General features: G+C 37.8%; 1 protein-coding gene across 1 annotated transcript in view; it reads right to left on the reverse strand.

The window, feature by feature from the left end:
* Window positions 1–10,977: 10,977 nt before the first annotated feature.
* Window positions 10,978–24,540, reverse strand: part of LOC139717789 (uncharacterized) — a 48,409-nt gene continuing 34,846 nt past the window's right edge. Inside the window, exons 6-13 of the mRNA XM_071629289.1 lie at window positions 22,060–22,196; window positions 18,281–18,386; window positions 16,586–16,689; window positions 16,116–16,309; window positions 15,400–15,714; window positions 13,149–13,239; window positions 11,377–11,570; window positions 10,978–11,333 (exon numbers count right to left, since the gene is read on the reverse strand). Of these exons, the coding sequence (XP_071485390.1) occupies window positions 10,978–11,333; window positions 11,377–11,570; window positions 13,149–13,239; window positions 15,400–15,714; window positions 16,116–16,309; window positions 16,586–16,689; window positions 18,281–18,386; window positions 22,060–22,196 (1,497 nt within the window). The remainder of the gene's footprint in view (window positions 11,334–11,376; window positions 11,571–13,148; window positions 13,240–15,399; window positions 15,715–16,115; window positions 16,310–16,585; window positions 16,690–18,280; window positions 18,387–22,059; window positions 22,197–24,540) is intronic.

Raw genomic sequence — 24,540 nt, forward strand, 5'->3', positions numbered from 1 at the left:
GTTGGAGTTGAGTTGCTTTTATTCTATTCTATTATATTCGCATTTTATAGTTTGAGAAAAGAAAGCATACGCATTTTAATGCCATTGTGTGAAATTCTACTGATTGAAAAGAAAATCTGTATTCAGCAACAACGAAATCTACATAATCCTTTTGTCATAGGCTGTAAAATTGAAGTCTCATGATTATTGAATGCATGATACATTTGAATAACATATCTTAGGCCCATAAAATACAGTGGCAGGCTACGAAAGCACTTTTGTATCAATGCACATACATGGGATGTGTAAACATAGACACCCATTTAAAACTACGCTATAAATTTGTTATTTATTACTTGTATTTGCTCAAAAGTTCAGGAATTAAACATTCAAATATTTGTATTGTACATTTACAGGACAATATTTCCTACTTTTACTCAGAAAGAGCAGCAGTCTAGTCATCAGCTTGTAATGGTTTTAAATTTGTGAATACCTGGCATCAAACAACAGTATATTAGTTCACACTTAGCCTCTCATTTCAAATATCAAGTCTGAGTAAGCTATCAAAAAATACATTTTGACAGGAATGTGATAGTCATGTATTTCAACAAATAACTTTTAACAAATAACTTTCAGACTGAACAAAAACGAAGGATTTTCGCAGCACTGCTGCGTGCATGTATACAAGCCTTCGGGATGAAATTTATTTCTCAAGTGTCAGGGAGAGCCGCCTCCGGCTGCTCTTATACGCATAAATATGCATGACGCAAAATGGGTATTCTGTAATTTCTTCCCTCAAATAATAAGAAGTTCTCCGACCAACAGTGCACACAATACAGGTTTTGGGATATGGCCCATTGGGCCAAGTAAAAAAAGTGGTTCAACTCTCCTGCATCTCCCCAACGAGCTTCATTCCATTTTTCGATTGACGGACGTTTGCTTCGGAATAATGAACTTTATTCACTTGTCTGCTTAATAAACCTTCGAAATAACGGGAACATCTACTTTTCGGCTGAATAAACGTTGGGAATAACGAACCCTCAACAATGAATGGCGATTTGAATGCTTCGTATTTGGAAAATAACAACAGTATAACACTTTGCTGAAATACAGTAAGGAGTTCAGTTCCACAACACTCACATAATGTTACAGCATGACCGGCGGAACGGGAGGGGGGGGGGGGGGGGGGGGTGGGGGCCCGACCTACACACACTTTTTAATTGATTGTTTGATTGACCGAGAGCATAGGACTCTCCTTTATTTCTTTCTACCTTTACAGTATATACAGTTAAAAAAAGACGAAATATAACATAGTTCACAATACAATTCACAAAGGGATGACATTATAGGTCATCATGCAATAAACTATAGTACCAAGTCAGACTTTTGAAAAAGTCAGACTTAAAAAAGAAGAAGAACAAGAACAAGAGGGGAGAAGTGAAGTAAAGTGAAAGAAAAAGGTGTCCCGTAAAAGCCTCGAGGGCTTGCAGTGATGGGATCACCTGACTATAAGGAGTTGGAAAACACGCAAAATAACAAAAAATGCAATGCAGTGTTGGGTAAATTAGACAAATAGGGGATGAAGTGTGAAGAAATGTGAAACTAGTATTTAGCGAGGAGAAATATTTTAAGTTGTTTTTTAAAAGACCTGTTAAATTGTGAATTTCGAATACTGGACGGTAGTGAATTCCAAATGACCGGACCAAGGTGACGAACTGATTTTGAATGGATGTTTGTTTCCATTTTCCAGCGGTGGAATTTGGATGACTGACGGGTGTTGTAACTATGCACTTTATCATTCAAACAAAACATTTCGGCGAGATAAGGGGGAAGGCTTTGTGCATCATACAAAGGAATACATAAGGTATCATCACTTTGCCCCCCCCCCCCCCCCCCCCACTTTAACCCGAAGGTGTTTTTTTTTTTTTGCTTGTCAGCCGAAGAGATGGGGAGAGATGAGCTGAAGATCTTTTTTTTTCTTGCATGTCAGCCGAAGAAACCCGGAAGTGCCCCCCCCCCCCCACACACACACTTTTGAAAACGCTCCGACGGCCCTGAAATAGTAGTGTAAGTGGAAGACATATTTAATGAAATAGGACCCCTAGAGGTTCTATAGGGCAATTGAAAGAAAAAAAAAATGAGACCTTTTCGTGAAACAGTTCCACTGAATAGAGATAGAAAGGAGGATGAGAAGAAGAAGAAAAGAAAGGGAAAATGCCGGGTCCGACTCAGTGCGTTTTTGGTTTTTCCTCCTCCTTCTTTCTTCTTCTTCTTTTTCTCCTTCTTCTTCTTCTTCTTCTTCTTTTTTTCCTCTTCTTCTTCTTCTTCTTCTTCTTCTTCTCCTTCTTCTTCTTTTATGACACGGGCACGCAGAGCAAGTCTTCATGACAATTACCACCAAACCACAACATAGGAAACCACTAAATTACACAGTGCACCTCGACTGACATTAAGTTGTGATCTGCTCGCCTCGGCCTCGCAGAGGATCGAAATGTCAACACATTATTCGATACACTCACCGTAAATCTTGCAGTGACGAACGTTGTGTAGTTACCTTTCAGCAAGTTCTTGTAGTAAAGATCAACAATCCACTTTTTATACTGAAGTAGGCCTGAAGTATAAAGGAAATCATGTAACAGTCACGTTTTCCAAATGCAGCAAAAGTAAATACAATATGTACCAACAAAATGCATGTAACTTGATGTATAACCCCTAGATGATGAATTCACGTATCCATGGAAATGGTGTCAGCGCGCGGTTGTCAACAATCGTCATGAAGATGCGCGTCACGCGCACAATAATGCCATAACCAACTGCGCATAATAAGCAATGAAGTCAGGGGCGTTGTCTCTATCAGCTGATACGTCATAATGATACGTCATAATCTTCATTCTGACGACAAGTTTTCAACGTTGTTGCGACCACAGAGTATCTGTAATATAGTGTTTATACACTTGAACAACACTGGATGGTATTTCCACGAGAGGTAAGTTCATCACTACCTATAAACTGCCTTATCAAGAATTGTGAGCACACCAGGGACATCAAGGTGGAATGACAATCTCACTTATCGTTGGCAAATAAAAGCAACCTTATTTTATTCTTTTTTTTCAGATCAACTTGTCCTATTCCATTTTCGGACAAACGAACCTTACTTCAATTTTGGATTAACGACCTCACTTCGCTATCGGGTATGTCCAATATTATCTATCTTATATTCAGGGAAACGAACGTTCGGGGGTTGAAAATGCGACGAACCCTACTTAAACTCTCAGATTTACCGAATCCCCAAATATACGAATTTTATATTTTGTTCGGAATAACAAATCTCTTGAATAACGAACCTTCGGGTTATGCTCTTTTCGAGGCCGTTCAGTGTCTACTGATAGAGAATTTCTTCCTGCTATTCAAAAGTATAGTAAGCCATTAAATCATAGCTATCCCCCACCCCCCCCCCCCCACCCCTTACATCGAGTAGGGATCTACTGTGAAAGTAGAAACTTGGATAAGCGCGATGAATATTTTGCGTTGGGCAAATTTAGATGAACTTTATTTTCAACCTCGCGGATGAAAGTTTACCTGGTTCTCATTTCAGTTTCTCTTGTTTTGCTTTGCTTTTTGATACCTCCCAATACAATCGCGCATTCTGTCCCCCGCGAGTGGACGCGAAATTTGCGAAAATATCCACAGTGTGAAATTGTTCTCGCATATGATATGCAAGATCAAAAATATGAACAATGACAATATCATTAATATACATTTTTTGGGGGTGGTGTTTGTTTGCTTTTAATCATTGTTATTGTTGTTGTTCTGAATGTTTACTCTACCAAACGGAAATAATCACGCGATTTGTATGTAAATAAAGTTTGGAGGTCCATTTGGGAAGAATCCGTGTACCACTTGGTTATAACTTCATTTGAAAGGCATTTAATAAGAAATGCACATTTTGGAGAGGTATACATTGTGGGTGATGTTCATTATATATGTGTACTGTTTATCCTTAGAGATGTTCTTTAATCCGAAAATTAAATATGGTTTATTAATCCTAACATTTGTGGCGTTATTCCGAAGGTTCGTTCATCAGAGAATGAAAAAAGTTAGTTGTTCCGAAGGTTCATTCCACCGAAAATTAAATTGGTAGCTTATAAGGTTTATTATTCCAGAAGTTTGTTATTCTGAAAAATACTTTCAACCTTAATTCGGAATTACGAACCCAAAATCTGAGATTTAAGATATCAAAATACATACAAGCAGAGTTTCTGAGGGGATCGGGAGCAGAACAACACCAAGAAGAACTGAAAAGCTCTGTCTTCAAGAACACAGCCTCATTTGATATCATTATTGTATGTAATGCCCTTTCAAGATCATAACAAAACTGGAGTGCTCATATTCAATCATACAAAGTTGCAGCATAAAATTATACTGTACATGCCTGGTACAGTATTTTTGATTTTCCTTTCCTTGTTTTGTTTAGTGATTTAGAATACAATACAAAATAAGTGCACTTTACAATATTTGAATTTGGAATTAAGCAAGATGGTTGTCTCCCGAGACGTCATATCCGTAGGACATCACGACCTTTTATTAGAATTAGTTAGCTGTAAAGCCTACAAGAATACTTGGACCAAAATTGCTTTTGTTCACATTGATCTTGCCTTACTAGGGCATGGAAACCGTATTACATCTATTATTGGTGGAGGAAAAAACAAAAAACAAAGGTGATTTAACTATTTTGATTTCTTAACCAGTTTTTAGTCCTCTTCTTCCTCGAACTCACAATGTTGTTCACAAAATATCGTTTTTGATGTGCAGTTCTATTAATTTTGTAACGTCGCTGACAAAGACGTCATTCTTTGGCCAATTACTGTTTGTTTCGTGTGATCGCTCAGATTCATTATGCAACACAAAGGAATATTTTCTCCTCAGGATATTAATCTCATGTAATGCTCAGGCCCAAGGGTCTTTTTAACTATCTACAGCGCCATCTTTGGTCAGAAGATGAAAAGAGCAATAATGCCGCTCTCATGTATTTTAAAGGGATGGTATAGTTTTGGTCGAGATGGGGCTTCAGGTTTCCAACTTTTTTCATTTTTATGAGACAATGACAAACTTCTCATAAAATATGACAGTGCATACGATTCTGAGAGGAATTCAAGGTATTTTTTTTTTTTAATGAAAATGGTTTTTAAATGACCGAGACATCCAAAAACAAAGAGATTTTTAACAAAAGGTGTGACCCACCTTTGATTATGACCGCTTTGTTTTACTTTGATATCTCAACCATTCCAAAACTGATTTTCATCAAATAAACTTTGAATTCCTCATATTATTGTAGGCCTATGTTCTTTCTATTTCATATTAAGTGGTTTCTAATTATCTCACCAAAAAAAAAAAAAAAAAAAAAATCTGAGTACCTCATAAACCAAAACTTTACGCTCCCTTTAATCACTGAACTAGCTAATTGGACTGTACCACTTAAACATATGATATTAATATCTAGCCGTTCATCCGAACATAACATCTACACGAGAGGCGTGCATGGCGAGATGTTACAATAGTTGAACCTTAAAGGGGGACCGTTGGGCTATTCAAAAGGATCGAAGACTTAAAATATCTGTTTTTGCCTTTAAAAAATGAATAGCCAATGAAATAGCCTCAGCATGTCTGATTTCCCTACAGAGAATAGGGCTTACTAAGAGGTGATTATTTAATGGTTAAATAAGTTCTGTGTGCAACTTCCATCCTTTTTTACGTGTCAATGCATCTACATGTTCAATGTATAGGCCTAATACATGTATAAAAGCAGCAGCCACATGCATGCACATACAATAATTGTACAGCATGTATTGACTAGCTATATTGGGTGACATTTAATAGACCGAAAGTTTGTTAATCTGAAAATAGGAAACATTTTGTGGCCTCATTCAGAAGGTGCAGTATTCCAAACTTTTATAAGTCTGAAAAGAAAATAAGGTTCATTATTTCAAAGGTTCCATAATTCTTTAAAAAAAAGAAAAAATACCCAAGGCTTGTTATTTTGAATGTTCGTTAAACCGAAAATGAAAGTAACGAACCTTCAGAGTTACGTCCTTTGTTTCATTTTGGATTAACAAACCCTTGGAAATAATGAGCCTTTGTTACATCAATTGCATCGAGTGATGTACATGTAGGCCCTATTATTACTGATCTTTAGCCAAGCAAAAGATTGCGCAGAAAATATGTCTTCCTTGCACTACTGCTTCCTTGTGTAGAGTTGGGGAGATTTTTTGAGATGAAAATGAAATAAACTGAAACGTGGTGCATTTGTCATGTAGGAAAAACGAGTCATTGCTATTTAAAGCAGTGCCATCAAACGCTTTGTGTGCATCTGTGTGTTAATATATATCATATGCATATTACATGTGTTACAACATGCTCATAGATTCTTCTGATGCACGTGGAGCATGCAACACAACATTATACTGTATTCTGTATTTCATTACCCTTAAACTAAATAAATAGGCAGTGGAAAGGTGCATGAAGCATGAGATAGTCAAAAAAAGAAATACAGGTGTATGCAACTCACATTCAACACATCAATTTCCCACATACAGTCAACCTTGCATAACTCAAATAACTGCCCAAGTCAAAGATATTTTCAAGTCCTCTTCTCTTTATATTCTATTGTTTTTAATCCCTCATAAGTCAAATTTTCTCTAAGTCTAAGCTATTTCTTCAGTGCGAATAGATTGGACTTACTGTAGGCAAGGTTCACTGCATTTCCCATAGGTTGAGGAAAGACAGCCACAGCAGTGAAGTCCAAGAAATCACATTTCTGTGTTTTGCTGCCATAGCCAGGGGTGTGAGAGTACTATACTTGCCGATAAAAAAATTGACGAAAATCTGGAACTCGTGGTGAAAAAAAAGTCTGAAGTGCATTAAACTGTAAACATTTCAATGCATTTGAATTGACAGAGGGTCTAAAAAGAGGGTTTTAGGTCAGAATAAAAACAAAAATGAAGAAAGATGTGAAATCAGCTTAAATTCTGAACTCTCACATCCCTCCCTACAAGTGTATAGATCCTCTCACCCCCCCCCCCCCCCCCCTTCATCTATCTTTCATTGTCTGTGCTTCATAAGGTATAGGAAAAAAAACAAGGAAAAATGACTTTGATATATTTATTAGTTGTTCATGTACTATTTGTTATTATTTTTTTGTAAAATGTTCTAGAGCTATTAACTTCTTCATCTGTAACTAATTCTTATTTTGGCAAAATAGTCTAGCTAGAAGACTAAATGCCCTATTTCTCGCTTCTCTCATATTTGCATATATTTTGTACCTGTCAAAGCTGTTATTTTAACAAACAGATATTTTTTTTTCAAATGAGGTCAAAGACATTTTTGTGAGATGCTGTCTTCGTGATTTGAAACCAAGGCACTGGCAATTTCTTTGCATGTTGTTAAATCAAAGGCCTACCAATGATTCCAGAAATGTGGGATAATCAAACCCACTCAAAAATAACAGCTTGAACAGTTACTATCCAATTTTTGTGAAGATAAAATAAATGTAACCTATTTCCAATTTGTCTTTCTGTAATACCAGATATGCAGTGAAATGCAGGCATACTAATCTAATAATGACAGGATGATGACTTCTGCGGTAAAATTTCCCAGGACTTCAAGGTTATGGCAAAATACAGCTTCTCACACACTTGCACAATGTCAATGTGTGCTAATTAATTGAATACTGGCTGAATACTTGTACAGCATCAATTCAACAATACAATGGAAATTAAAGTGACACATACCACGGAGTGTTTTTGATACAACTTGTTTTAATAATACACAATGTCAGAAAAAGAAGAAAAATCACGGAAGTAAAATCACATATTCCTGGCAAACTAGTAAAACAGTGACACAAAGATGAGGATGTCCCACCAACAGTTTTGTTGTAGCTGACATACATTGTACTTGATAATGAATATTAAAGTGAAGACATGGGGTTCATTAAGCGTGATCCCTCTTTCAATTTTTTATTCTTTGAGATAGTCTCGATAGTCTCATAAAATTCCCCCCATTTCAAAGAACCATTTGTATCCATGCCAAATTCCTTGATCGATCTCAATATAATACCAACATCCTGCTCTCACATCAGGGACCTAAGGAATTTTTTTGACATTTAATTTCCTCAAACCAGAATACAGGGCAGTGTTTGTTGCAATGTTAAGTACTTAATAATGATTGAAACTTAGTTTAGAAAAGAGAGATAAAAGAGTGAGCTCTCATAATGGATAGTTCCTCCCAGGGCATGGTTGTCAAGCATCTGAGACTATCAGGAACTCATCTATAACAAGACAAATACATCTTTCTCAAGTAGTCCCATACCATTATCCTTGAGCCTAGATATGTGAAGGATTTATGAGGGATTCAGTTGTCATAAACAATATGGATACTTCATGTACGTGTAATGACATAAAACAGAGTTCTATGGGTTGAGTACTAATCTGTGCGTGACAAAATTACTTTTGAGGAGGTGGCATTGCGGAGCAGCAAATGACTCTACAGAAGGGAAAATGTAATTAGTCTTGCTAAACAGAAAAATTAATTCACAGAACCAATACTCATAGGCCCGAATTCAAGAAGGCAGTTAAATTTAAACCATGCAGTATGTAAATTTCTTCTGCGTAAATATGATTGACAGATTGCATACACATACACACGTCCAATAACAAAAATGCGTTGACACACATAAGTCAAAGGTACACTTATTTCATACTTTAGACTATGGTCTATATTTATAGTGTACCATGGTCTTAGCTTACCCCATTGACAATGAGTCCAGAGTATACTCGGGCAAGTGTCTATGGGAAATACGTGTTGTAGCAAAATCAGCCCATCCTCAACAGGTTAAACCACCTTTCTGAATTCAGCCTGTGAGATTTCTGCATGTTTTCAAGAGTTGTGATAATTTCATCTAATTTGCATTGTTTGGTTTACACAGCATAAATGTCATTCATTTCTATACATTTCTTTGTTAAGTAGCCACAGCCATGATCATGGTTATTCTTTTTACTCTATCTCAGTCAGACTGAATTTCTGCAATTTCTTACGATAAATTACAATGACATATGAATGAAGGGCATCTATTTGCTGAGGTGTAGTTACAGATGTTTTCTCTGTTGATATTACTCTCTTTGAATATGATTACATGTTAAATTTGTATTGCTATGAACACCAATTGAAAAAAAGAAAAATCCCAGGCTGGTTCTTCTTCCCTTTTTTTTTTTTTACTTCATGTTCATAATGATAATACAGATTGAGCAAACAGGATTACTCATGGAGATTAACAGTAAAAAAGGAAACTTCTATGATGATATTGTTACTACATGTCCACATTCAGCTGTGTATATGAAATGAATTACCACTTCAAGCAGAAATGTTCAAAAAACAAATATGCATAATGCATAAACAAGTGCTGCCATACATTACGATTGAATACTTGTCAAGGATCTAATGTTTGAAATTTAATGCAGTTGGACTTTAAAAAAAAATACAATACAGGCTATTTCTTTCTTTATATTTAGGGTTAGTGAAAACATGTCTAGCACATACAGATTTATTAGAACATTTGTGACCCTGCATCACAAAATCAACAAAAAGTCGCCAGACATGGATATTCAGTTAAGAAGCAGATTCTGAAAGAGCAGACTTTAAGCTATAAAATGATGTATGGTATAACTCAATTCATATGGACTCTCCTAACCTATCCTAATGCTGGAAAGAAAGCACACATGCTGGAAAGTGTGAACAGAGAAAAGAGGCTTTGAAGTACAGAGTCTATTTAAAGGACAAGTTCACCTTCATAAACATAAGGATTGAGCGATTGTAGCAATATTAGTAGAACACATCATTGAAAGTTCGAGGAAAATCGGACAATCTGTTCAAAAGTTATGAATTTTTGAAGTTCTTGTGCAGTAACCGCTGGATGAGAAGACTACTGCAGTGTATGAATAACTCAGATGTCACATGCGTACAACAATATAAGGAAAATATAAAGAGAATTTCACAAAATTTCATCTTTTGAAAAAAAGTACACATTCCCTTGACTCGTTACCGACATATGTTATGGGTAATATTATTCCCCCTGCCTTTAGAAAGACACAAGTCAAGTGGTCTTTTATTATGCGAAAAAAGTGAAAATATGTTGAATTTTCTTTACATTTTCTTTATACTGTTGTACGCATATGACTCACAAGTTGCAGTAGTCTCCTCATCCAGCGGTTCCAACACAAAAATTTTAAAAATTCATAACTTTTGCATCGATTGTCCAATTTTCCTCAAACTTTCACTGATGTGTTCTACTTATATTGCTGCATTTTCTCAATCCTTATGTTTATGAAGGTGAACATGTCCTTTAAGCACTTAATATACACCAAGCTGTGCTAGCTGTGAAATGAATGGAACAAAAAATCGGACGTAAACCACTGTAGCAACAACAATGAAGGGATTATCAGATTAAGCTGAAAATGAGCATGCTTCATTAACACGATCTGTAGATGATTGATGACAACTTTCAAAGTAGTAGCATCATCCTTTCCAAAGTTAGTAGAATTGAAAGTGAAGAGTATGGACAGGGTCTTTAAGAAATGGAAAGGGGATTCTATAAAGCACAACTCATCACACGATTCTACCAAAAAGTGTTCAAGAAAAAAACTGCTACAAACACAATTTCCTTGTCATTTTATGATCCCAAACTTTATTATAATGTAGAAGAAGACTTGCTCTTTCAGAAAATATAAAAAGCCAATATTGGCTGGGTGGACCCATTTTGCCTATTCTCAGTCCTCATACAAAATCAGAGGGTGTAACTTTTTGTTCATTTTGTGATGCACGGTCATATTTTTTTTTTTTTTGGAAGATCTTTTACATCTTAAATCCTGGGCCGCATCTTCCAAGCAGAAGACGTGCCCACAGTGGTAGCATTTTGTATGAAATGGTACACTAGTTCTGAGTAAGCTTTCACTCATATGATGAGATCTTGAAATATGGTCTCAACCACTGCAGCTGATTCTCCTTGCTCTTCTCCCTGAAACCGGCTGTGGGACCTGACCTCCTGACCTCCAGATCTGCGATGGCCCCTGCTCCTACTGCTGCGACAGCCTTCACTGCGTGGATGACGAGAAGAGTACTCCACGTTGCCATCTTGGTGGTGGTGGTGGTGGTGGTGATGCTGCTGCTGCCGTTGCGAGTGGTAGTGGTGGCGGGATGCGGATTGGTGGTGATGCCTGTTACCACGGTGATGACCATGCTGGTGGTGGATGTGGTGATGTCTGGGATGGTGGTGATGGCGATGACGATGTCGATGATGAGTGCCACTGCCCAACGTTGCGTGGAGAACAGCAGAGTTGCTGTTGTTGCCAGACACGTTTGGGCGTGATCCATGGGAAAGGAAGACAAAGCTGTGACCTCGAGGGCGCTTGTAGCATCTGCGGGCACTACTGGATTGGCTCACACAGCTCTGGCAAAACACTCGGCTACAATTCTTACACCGAGCATACACAGATGCTGAAGTTCTGGTTGAGCAGTTAAACACGGAGCACTTCGGTTCTTGACTGGGTATATAAACACACACACACACACAAAAAAAAAAGAGACAAGTCATATTTCTCTGGCCATATGTTTCTTTGGTGTGTGAACTTTTCAATCATCATTTTGTTCATGATACAGTACATGGATCTAACCAGGGAGCACCTCCCTGATCTAACTTTGACAAACATTTCAGTTTACCACAGATCCATATGTTGATATACAAGCGAGTTACATTACAGTGACATCAGGAATGATGAGAATTTACTTTATTCCAACTAACCTTACTATGGGGGACTTGGAATCAACTTTACTTTGCACTGTTGTTTCATAGATAAAAATAAGGGTGCTTTCCATCTGCTTTCAGATTATTTTGTGTTTTGTTTTAAAACTGAAATTTTGGTGGGAATTTTTTGTTGTAAGATCACCAGCAATTTCTCATGGCAAATCATGTTTTCCATTCATCAATATTGCATCGCATTATTATAACACTCTCAGAGCATGAACATGTTTATAAAGTGGACACTTATGCATTCCCAGTGTACAGATACAAGGACTGTGATATGAGGTATATTAGCCAAATTCAATGACCTTGTGATAACAAGATTCCCACCATTCATATTTCAAGGTGAACCAGTTATCACTTGCATATGTGACCGTGCATTACAAAACAAACAAAAAGTCGCACAAACTCATTTTGTGTGAGGACAGGAAAAAGGTGAAATCGGTCAACCTAGCCAATCTTGACTTTTTCATACGTTCTGAAAGAGCAACTCTTTTTTACATTATGCAAAAATTTAGATCAGAAAACGACCAGCAAAGTGTGTTTTCAGCAGTTTATCTCAAACACCTTCTTTTCAGAATAGTGAGATTAGGTATGTCTTTAGAGTCCCCTTTCCATTTCCTAAAAAACCTGTCCATACTCTTCACTTTCAACTCTAATAACTTCAGTCAAGATAATGCTACGGTCCTGCTTTGAAAGTTGGCATTAATCATGGACAGAATGTGTTCATAAAGGATGCTAAATTTCAGCTTAATCTGATAATCTTTTCATTGTTGTTACTCCAGCGGTTTACATCCTGTTTTTTGTCCCATTCATTGCACAGTTAGCACGGCTTGGTAAAGATTAAGTGCTTGAATAGACCTTGTGCTTCAAAGCCTCTTTTCTCAGTTTACACTTTCCCTGAGGGTGTGATTTATTTCCACTTTTTGGATAAATTTGAAGAGTCCATTTTCTTTGATTATACATCATTTAAAGCTTAAAGTCTGCTCTTTTAGAATAAGCTCTCAACTAAAAATACATGTCTGGCGACTTTTTGGTTCTGTGGTGCAGGGTCACATATGAACACTAAGGCTTGCATTACAAAATGGAAAAAAAAAAGGCAGGAAACAATGACAACTAAAAAAGCAAATTTGGGCTTTTGGAATTCTTCAATAGTTGGTGACACAACACTTTAAATATAGACTTAGTAGCATATACAAATGAACATTACGGATACTACTATTTTTAGGACTCAAGAAACTATTTTTATAAAACTTGCGCATGAGGTCCATCATCTTTTTTAATCTTGAGAGATGCACAAAAGTTGCAAAGCCAGTCATACCTTGCCTGTAAGTGACCATCAGATGGCAGATTTGCATGACCTCTGTTTGCACTTGACCCAAGGTTCTCTGGACTTGCAGGAATTTGTTCATCTGCACAGAGATACACATGTATAATAGGTATTTCTGTAGATATCAGCACACATAAACTCCACTTCTGACATGACCTACTCATAGCCCCAATTACAAGCAAGATATGAAATTTTGCTACATACATGATACTTTCATTGCCCACAGCTATTTGTAAGGTTTTTGAATGGCTGAATAGACTGTTACACACAAATGCTGCAAGTGCTTTATGAAGTTTGAGCTGTAGGCACAATTCACAATGTGTAGAGTATGGCATGTCAGTTTTATCAATTACATGTATCTTTTTGCATACTAAACACTGGTCTAGGCGACCCACATCTTAGAACGTGCCACTGGGAAAATAAGAAGTGCACTGTACCATATGCATCACACGTAAATGTATCATATTTCCACTTTACAGCCAAGCGCGGGAAGTACGTACATGTACACGTTTCTTCCTTTTGGCAATAAATCATCTGTTGGCTATAAAAACTGAAACTCTATCGTATCCAATGATACCATCACATTTCAAGCATGTTTTTATTACAAACAGGAAACAGCTACATGTCTGCTTGAGACTAAGGACGTGTAACCCATTGAAGACTAGTGAGGAGTTTCTCGGGCTGTCTACATCGGGTTAACGCAGACATAGTACCATAATGTATGTATCGTATATACGAACTTGCATCTCAGATCCCCATGCATGGTTGGGTGGATTGATTTATCAGAAGCCTTTACACAAATACATGTAGCACTGTGAATCAAGTGGATTTGGGGTTTGGGGTATTTTTTGATGGAGTTATCATTTGTGTAAGTTTGAAAGTGTAGACTTGAGTAGGAGATCTTCAGAGTTCCTACTTACTTCCTACTCAATATTTCTTTCCTACCTCAGCTTAATTTTCTCATAATTCCACCCAAGAGGAATGTAAAAATGTGTAATAAAGCCCTGCATAAGTTTTAGAGTCTGCCTTTACTTTGATACTTTGAAGAGACCCTCACTTTAGCAGGCCTTTTTCTCAAAAAATAGCATTGCTACACATTGATTTTTGATCATTAATTTTACAGAATGTTTGCATGTATGTACAGCTCCATGTGTCATTTGTCATCTTCAAAGCTGGGAATCTCTTCTTTCAGAATTTGCCCTTCACTGAACAATTTAAATTCATAGCCACTTTCTTGTTGGTTTTATGATACTGGGTCACATATCTTACATAGTTCAACTGTATTCATTGATATGCATGTCGCAAGTTAAATAAGGAAGTCAATACTGTATGCCAAAGACACTGCTTGCCTACAGCGTGCAATGCAGTTGAAGAGTTGGGTGGAGCAGACTTTGGAAGGGACTTTTTCATGAGACACAGACTTGAAATAGAAGTGAGACCTGAGACCTGAAACCTGTCTCCTTCACAACTCGTCTCTTGACTACACATTTATCAACACAATTTATTTCGCATGGATTACAAATTACATCCCTTGTATCTGTTTGCTCTCTTTGACATTGGAGTGCATGGTGTTAGTTTACATCTGCTGCACAGATGATGTGCATTCACAACAGGAAGCTTAGCGACCTTAATTACACATTTTGCTATCAAAAAGTATATCAGCGTGTATATTACATGATGTTTAAATTAAATACTCAGATCGTCTAACATGATACAACAGTGTGGAAATGCGCATATTCTGTATGAAGGAAAAGAAATGGAAAACCAGAGGTAAAAAAAAAAACAAAAACACTGACATTGGGTGAAACACACATCTGTCGAGACTTTATGATTAAATCATTGGCATCATAATGCAAAACTGTACAACATAGAGAAATCAACCATCAAGACATTCTCAATGTCAAAACAATAATGGAAGCTTCATAACTTTACCACAATGACATGATGTCTCCAGAATCTGACAGATGCAGTAGGACATGGACAAGCAAAACATTGCACTGCACAACAGTGGCAAAAATGAAACAAAACTAAAAATGAATGAAAGCAAGATATTCAGAGGGGTGAAGGTTCAGGTATGAGTTTCTTCAATTTGTCTCCCTCTCTTTTCCGACATGTTTGTTACAATTACAGATCAGCAGTTGCCATCTTAACAAATTTCATATGTGGGGGAGACAAATTGAAGGAACTCTCACCTGAATAAAAATGAATGTTTGGAATACAGACATACAACAAATCATCTCACCTGATGATGATGACGACGAAGATGATGACTCCTGACCTCCTATTGCTCCCTCACCTCCATCCTCTGCACCCTGACCCTGGTCCATCTCTGCGACGACCTCCCTCGAAGACACTCTGACAGCAGTGGCTCCTCCAATTTCTCCGCTCTGGTGAGGCTCTGCAAAAGTGGTGTTTGGCGTCGAAGACGACCACCCATCACGATTCGACCAGGCCGACCTCAGTGGGAGATCCAGGTCAACGTCACTGAAGTCGCTGAAATCAGGGCTGGCCACGGTTGAACTAGAGTCACTGCTGTCACTAACATTATGGAAGATATCTGTGAGAGTAAAAAAAAATGTATCAGCTATTTATGCCTTTGTTGCATCCAAAATGGAGATACTGCAAGTGTACAGACAATCGCCTTAGTCAAGGCTCAAGGGAAGCACTATCAGTTCAGATTTACTAAATAGGCATTAAATTGACATTTACAAGCAATGTAAATAAATACGAAAGTTGTGCAGGACTGTCTGGATACAGCATACTGAAAGCTTACTGAATGAGACAATTCTGTTTTCCTAAATGCGTTGTCTTGTAGTGTTAGCAATGTCTCCCTAGTGTTAGAACGAAACAAGCCAACAACACACATAAATCAAGAATAATACAGCCTATCAAGCATTATCTTTCAATGTGTATGATTGTTGCAACTTGCTGCATGTTAAAAAAGAATAGTCATCAGACCTTCCTCAGTCCGGCTTGATCCTCTTTCTCTGTGGCCGTGTCTTTCACTATGAACGTACAGATTGCTCCTCCCTCGGCCACTGTGGTGGCATGGACATAGAGGGCGCACTCTGCACACAGATGGATCAATCTCGTCCAGGTCACCAACGTTGTCGAATATGATTACATCAGGCCTCTGGAGACGTTGTCTTGGCCTGTTTAATTACAAAAAAAAAACAACAACAACAACAATTGCAATATCCCATGGTTATCTCATGGCCACTTCAATTCAATACAAAGATTTCATCACAAGAAAATACGTAGTGATGAGATTCCACAAGCTTTTTCCATTTCATATCAACTGGTCTATCTCCTGGAACTTGCCCCTGTAGTCACAATAGTCATACTATACATCAAGAAACTTTTTTTTCGTACAGCTATGTATGAACTTGCTGTAGAAATGTTTCAAAGGTAGCTGAGGATTACCTGACAGAGGGGTGGCCGTGCCGTCGTCCCTGACAACCAGATGACAGAGGGGATCCACCTTGATGTTGGCATCCAACTGGACTGCCCCCATCACCATCTTCAGGATTGGCTGTATAGGGCAAATCACAGGTTACATCAAAGATATTCTTGGTTTACTGTTATAATAGCAGCCTTGAAGAAATACACACAAAACCACTGATTTGCTTAAGCTCATGTCATATTTTGCAGGTAATTCTACCAGGAAGTGGGGGGGGGGGGGGGGGAGGGGACGATCTGGGTGTTTTTGACAGCCATATCACTACATGTACATACTATTATGTAGGAATGCACAACTAAACCAATGGATCTGGAGTGAAGGAATATTCTATGTAGTGTATATCCCATGTTTCTCAAGGTTTTTATCTTTGCGAATTTCATGAGTCAGGTGCTATTCACACATTTAACGACATGCAAAATTATTAATTCTGACTTTGAAATTATGAGACATGCATGCACACACATACATGTTGCATTCGTCGCTGTACTCCAAGATTCAATTTCACAAAACTGTCAGGAAGTCTCTATTCACAAAATATTAGACTTGCTTTTACAATGGTGTATACTATACAATTTTTTTTTAATGCACTCTATCTGATGCTCTGGGCCTCATTATACTATGTATTTCTGAGCTGATTCCAGCAGTCAGAAAAATTGGGAACAAATATACAGTCCACTAATGAATGAAATGTATTATTGATAAGTGGATTGTAGATAAAGAAAAAAATGACATCATGCAGCTTCTGCACATTACCGAACAGACTGAATTTTTGTACATCATCGGTCTCTTCAATTTTTGCGTGAGCAGCTATGGCATCCTCTAGAGTCCTTGGTAGTTGACACGCGATGCCGCCCTTTGTGCACGGAGAGAAGTTGTGAGCAGCTAGCTCTGATGTCAGGCTTTGAAATTGATGCTGCCCGGTTTCAATTTCATTCAAGGAACCCGGAAGTAAAGATGTGGTGGTATCAGTTTTGCAGACAGAGCAACACGGAAACATGGAAAGACAGAGAGTGTGATAGAGGACAAACATAACAGAGATCTTTAATAACTGTTGAATCTACATATTTCACACAAGTACAAATACCGAACTCCTATATACTCATCTCCAATAGAAAATGTTCAATTGTTGCACAGATCATAACTACACTGTATTTTTGCTGTTAGTTCTACATAGCTTGATACATGTTGCTATATCTACCTACTGCTGTATCTCAAGCACTATTAGTAAGAAAAAAAAATATTAGCTTTAACATTGCTCACAAAATTGTGTCTGTTTACCAACCTCAAATATCTCAATGCAATACCAAATCTCCTTCGTAACCTGATACATTTCAGGTCTTTCCTGTGTTTCATTTCATGTCAGTTCCACATGAAAGCGAATGAAAAATCAACCGATTAGATGAGCAGCTACCTTTAATGTTCTACCTTCATTACATTTATACATAGCAAATGATCACTGATATAATAATGATCAAAATGATAATCTTGTCAAATTTTTCACATTCCTTAAAATACCTCTTTCAATGATTTCAAATCAACTCTTTTTGGCTCAAAAATAAGCCTACTGTTTGATAATCAGAAACTTTGGGGTAATGGTCTGATTGAATATGTCCTGGAATGGTAAAAAAGATTCAAACATCATTGCACCCAAGTTTGCCCTTACCTTCATCAAATCCATTTTCTGCACAATTTCATAGTCTGGCCCAGAAATGTGTGTCTGACAGGAACTCTGCAATTGTTCAGCTCGATCCAACAGCCCTCCAATATGCCTAGCAACCAATGTGAATAAATACAGGAACCACCATTTATAAAAAAAAAACTAGAAATGTCGCTTTGGCGACTGGCATGCCTCCGCCATAATGCATGATTTTCCCAATAGGTCTAGATAGTACATGTGGACAATGTGTGATTACATTTTCACAAAATTGGCAAAATATTGAAATGACAAGTTTGTCACAAATGTGTTGAATGTTCACCTTCCTTGACCTAGGTTTAATTGGATGAATAGGAGATCATGTATCTAGGGATTTAAGGACTTTAACTTGACTTTGACCCATTCATACATTTAGGCATTGAGTAATTTTCAAGGTACAGGTGTGGAGAAAAAGTGCAATTTCTGAATTGAATAGTAAATTGTTACCATTTTCATCTGGCCCTTGACCCTAAAATTCATAAGATAGTCACTTTCAGGTAGAACATGCTTAATATGTACTTAGTTTCAAGATAACTTGAGCCACTTCCGAGATATGAAGGAAAAAGTTAGTTCAGCACTTTCACTTGATCTTTGACTTTTTGACCTTTGAGGCAATAAAAGAAGTTAAAAAAAAACTTTCCAGAGAATTTCTATTAGGTTACACATGCATACACCAAGTGTAAAAAAAAATAACCCTGCTGGCATTGCATAAATATGAGGGAAATGGTAAAATTTTGAAGTGTTGCACTTGACCTTTGACCCCTAACCTTTGACCCCATGAACCCTACATTCTCTAGAAAATCACTTCCAATCAGTACATGTATATACTATGTTCCATGAAGATACCTTGAACAATTTTCCAAGGTACGGAGAGAAAAAAAGAAGTTTTAATATTTTTACTTGACCTTTTGACCTTTGACCTTTGACCTCATGACCCAAACTTTCACCAGAGAATTTTAATTGGGTAATACATGTATACACTAAGTTTCAAGAAAATATCTTCAGGCATTCAATAGATATGGTGGAAATAGTGAAATTTTCTGTATTTGACCCTGACCTTTTGACCTTTGACCTTTGACCTTTGACCCAAACTTTCACCAGAGAATTTTAATTGGGTAATACATGTATACACTAAGTTTCAAGAAAATATCATCAGGCATTCAATAGATATGGTGGAAATAGCGAAATTTTATGTATTTGACCCTGACCTTTTGACCTTTGACCTTTGACCTCATGACCCAAACTTTCACCAGAGAATTTTAATTGGGTAATTCCTGTATACACTAAGTTTCAAGAAAATATCTTCAGGCATTCAATAGATATGGTGGAAATAGTGAAATTTTCTGTATTTGACCCTGACCTTTTGACCTTTGACCTTTGACCTTTGACCCAAACTTTCACCAGAGAATCTTAATTGGGTAATACATGTATACACTAAGTTTCAAGAAAATATCATCAGGCATTCAATAGATATGGTGGAAATAGCAAAATTTTATGTATTTGACCCTGACCTTTTGACCTTTGACCTTTGACCTCATGACCCAAACTTTCACCAGAGAATTTTAATTGGGTAATTCATGTATACACTGAGTTTCAAGAAAATATCTTCTGGCATTCAATAGATATGGTGGAAATAGTAAAATTTTATGTATTTGACCTTGACCTTTTGACCTTTGACCTTGACCATGTGCACCCAAAAGTTGATAGGGACAACATCACCCCCTAATACACATACATGCCAAGTTTCGTTAGGATACCTCAACAGGTTTTGATAGTTACCTTGTCCACAAAATTCATTACGGACGGACGGAAGGACGGACAGACGGAAGGACAGACGGACGGACGGACAACCCTAAAACATAATGCCTCCGGCACCACTTCGTGGCGGAGGCATAAAAAAGAAGGTTGAAAGGAAGGAGATCAAGTGTATGGTCATTGAACAGTAAACATTCAAAACCCATATTCACAAATTATGGGGAAAACAAAATAACCCCTCTTAAAGGTACTAGCCCACATTTGCAAACCCACGAAAATCAAAACTGCATAAAACAGGTCCAATATGACTTCAAGTACAAGTTATAACAGTAACATACCTCACCTGTTGCTCTTTGTCTATACCATTCGATAAAAGAGAGAAAATCATTGTTTTAAAATCAACTTTCAAACCGGGTAAACCCGACCCAAAATCTAATTACGAGCGCGGGCTAGCTACGTACTAACTGCGACCAGCCCCAACGTGCAGCGTTGGGGCTGTGCCGTTTTCGCATTCAGATCGAGGAGTTGTACAAAACGGGTGCCGTTTCGGCGCTATATTTCCTTAATTTTTCAACAAAAACTACTAGGAATACTTACATGGGTCGATTAAACCTAAATGATTAATTTCAGCGACTGTTTGATGCATTTCATTGCTTATGATGCAGAAAATGTTGTCTTATAACGCGAATATCTTCAGCTCACCGATGCTCACTGAAACTCACAATCACTTGCACAGGCGCACAGCATGCGTAATGCGTACTAATGGATATAGCAGCAAGTCTCTCCACTGTTGCACTAGGCCAGGCCGCTTATTACTCCTAAAAAAATGTAGAAAATTTTGCAGTTTCTAGATAAATGGGTGAGAAAAACCAAGTCGAAAAGGTAATGTATTAATTGTCACTGTGTTTATAATAGAAATTAAGCCGTGCTTTATTTGTGAAGTCGCCATGAATGTGGCAGTGATTTTTGCTCCCGCTCAGCTGCGAGGTAGCCGCCAGGACCGCGCCTTGCGGCGCGGTCTCCGGGGCTAGCTACTAGTACGTACATGTAACTTACACATGTATCGCATGCACGTAGTACGTACGTGGACCGGAGCTAGCGAGCGTTATACGCATGCATACGGTGCATTTTCATTTATTTTTATGAAAGTAATGGACTAATTGGAACGAAATTTTGCACAGGTGTTACTGCAATCATACCCAAACTCCATGCTAACTATGAGACCAATTGCTGCAGGTTTACAAATGTGGGCTAGTACCTTTAACCTTCTTTTTTTATGGGGGGGGAACTTTGTACTAAACAGTCAATTAAAAGATTTCATCACACGACATTTTGATAATGAATCATACAAAATCAATAACAGAGAAGAACACATCATGACATCAGATAATACACCTATTATGTACAAACAAGGGGGGGGGGGTCAAATGAAGAGAGCTATGCTGGAAAATACAAAGTCATACTAACACTAATAAGTTTGCATTCAAATGGCTACCACTGGAATACTGAAGTAGAAGTGTATTTATCTTTGTCATGTGATGTTGAATGATTTGGCCACATTGGTTACACATGTCACTCTCCAATCTATTCATTAACAGGAAAATTGTTCACTTTCTCTATTCAAGGCCTAATCAATTTTGTCCTGACACGATATATTCAGGATATTGTGCCATTATGTTCAAGACACAGGATATGAAAGACACACATACACACACACACACGCACGCATAAAAAGGTAGAATATGCGACCATTGTCAACATGCCTGGCAAATAAAGTTCTACTTGATTGTACATGAAACAAGGGTAAACATGACAAAATTGTTTATGGCCTTATGCAAACAGTGCTGTTCTGCCCAAAGCAAATCTTGGACCATTTCAGAATATATTTTACTCAATTTCACATTCAATTTAACACATGCTACGTTATTAAAGAAAAAAACAAAACTCATTGATAGAGCTACCTTTGTACCAATGAGCATCACCCCAAAATTCACCTGCATTGTTCACGCAAGAGCAAAACTTTGCCTGATGTCAAGGCCTTCAGCTTTCCGATAACCTCCTTCTCTCGGCGACAAAGCTTCCTCCTCAACATCTCAAAGTGATGCCGGATTTCCCGAACAATATGCTCCTCCTACCGTGGAAATTTAATAAACTAGTTGGCACAAAAACAGTACATCTACCAAAATAATGTAAATAATTATTATTTTTTCTTTACACCCGATTTCAAGTTTTGTTTCCTTCTGCAGATAGATTCTTCCAATCTCCAAGTAAATATAAATAAAGCATTTAAAGAAGAATGAAGGAAGAAATCAAGTAATCAATCATGATTACTGGTAATAGTGTAATTCAATAATCACTATCTATAACATTTATAGAACAAAAGAGTCAAATGAATGAGAATGATAAACTCAATCCTTTGAAATGATAATAATCTGAACTAGAAATACTATGCTTCTGCCATAATGCATGATTCTCCTATTAGGTCTAGACGATACATGTGGACAATGTGTGATTACATTTTCACAAAATTGGCAAAATATCAAAATGACAAGTTTGTTACAAATGTGCTGAATATTCACCTTCCTTGACCTAGGTTTAATTGGATGAATAGGAGAGCATGTATTTGGGGATTTGAGGACTTTAACTTGACTTTGAACCTTTCATACGTTTATGCATTGAGTAATTTTCAAGGTATGGAGAAAAAGTGCAATTTCCGTATTGAATAGTAAATTGTTACCATTTTCATCTGGCCTTTGACCCCAAAATTCATAAGATAATCACTGTCAGGCAGAACATGCAAAAAATATGTAGTAAGTTTCAAGATAACTTGCTCGAGCCACTTGAGATATGGAGGAAAAAGTTAGTTTAGCGCTTTCACTTGATCTTTGACCTTTTGACCTTTGAGGCAAAAAAAAAAAGAAAAAGAAAAAACTTTCCAGAGAATCTTTTTTAGGTTATGTGAATACACCAAGTGTAAAAAAAAAAATCCTGCTGGCATTGCATTGACATGAGGGAAATAGTAAAATTTTGAAGTGTTGCCCTTGACCTTTGACCCCTGACCTTTGACCCCATGAACCCTAAATTGTCTAGATAATCACTGCCAGTCAGAACATGTATGTTCCATGAAGATACCTTGAACAATTTCCAAGGTACGGAGAAAAAAGTAAAGTTTTAATATTTTTACTTGACCTTTTGACCTTTGACCTTTGACCTCATGACCCCAAACTTTCGCCAGAGAATCTTAATTGGGTAATACATGTTACACTAAGTTTCAAGAAAATATCTTCAGGCATTGCACAGATATGGTGGAAATAGTGAAATTTTATGTATTTGACCTTGACCTTTGACCTTGAGCATGTGCACCCAAAAGTTGATAGGCACAACTTCACCCCCATACATGCCAAGTTTCATTGGGATACCTCAAAAGGTTTTTTAGTTACGCTGTCCACAAAATTCATTACGAATGGACGGAAGGACGGATGGATGGAAGGACAGATGGACAGACGGACGGAAGGACGGACGGAAGGACGGACGGATGGACGCTACGACACACGGACGGACGGACGGACAGACGGACAACCTGAAAACATAATGCCTCTGGCACCACTTCGTGGCGGAGGCATAAAAACAAATTTAAAGACACAGCACAAGACCACAGAAATGTGGTCTATGTAACTTCATAGTTTAAGCCCCGATCACACAGCACTCCACGTCCAAATCACGCACAAAAAGCTATGAAAATCTGGTGGACGTGGTCGTAAGTGGTAATTTTTTGGTCTATTTTGGTTTGGCCGTGCTTTGTACGGGGTACGGCCGTTGGCGGCTGTTCCACTGCTGAAGCACTGCCTAAGCATGGCTAACCACGTCCAGCCACGTGTGTGTACGCGGAAAAATCCATTTGTCAGCGATAAGCCGCTAAACACACGCTATTTCCCGTGATACTAACGCGTAACACGCGTCAGATCACCGTGCTCTGCCCTTGACAGACCGCTAAACCACTAAACTTTCGCGTCTTTACCGCCTTTCCCCAAGTTTTAATTACTGCCGGAACACGGATTATCATGTGTGTTTCACGTGTGTTGGACGTCTTTACCACGTGTGCCGCCCTTGGTTGTCCGCGGAATAAAATTTTGAGCAGTTCAAAACTTTTTTCCGCGTCCGACATTGTTCAGATTTTTCCCCACGTCCTGCCATGTCTATAAATCGACCGTAGCTTGTCTTAAACTCGACATCAACGTGAACAACATCGTCTGCTTCACGGGAGACCACTTTTTGATGTGTTTTGGCCGTGATTAAGCCGTAATGCGCTGTGTGACCGGGGTTTTAAGCACAGAGTACAGAAACTTTCACTTCAGATATTCAAATCTTATTGTATACATACAAACATACACATATGATTGTAGATTCCCCCCCCCCATAAAAAAAAAAAAGTGACTGGTTTTCCTACCAGAAAATATGCATCAAAGCCTGAGAGG

The sequence above is a fragment of the Diadema antillarum genome, unplaced genomic scaffold, assembly GCF_040938485.1.
Source record: "Diadema antillarum isolate AM-2024a unplaced genomic scaffold, OU_Dant_1.0 scf00000082, whole genome shotgun sequence".
In the NCBI taxonomy this organism is placed as follows: domain Eukaryota; kingdom Metazoa; phylum Echinodermata; class Echinoidea; order Diadematoida; family Diadematidae; genus Diadema; species Diadema antillarum.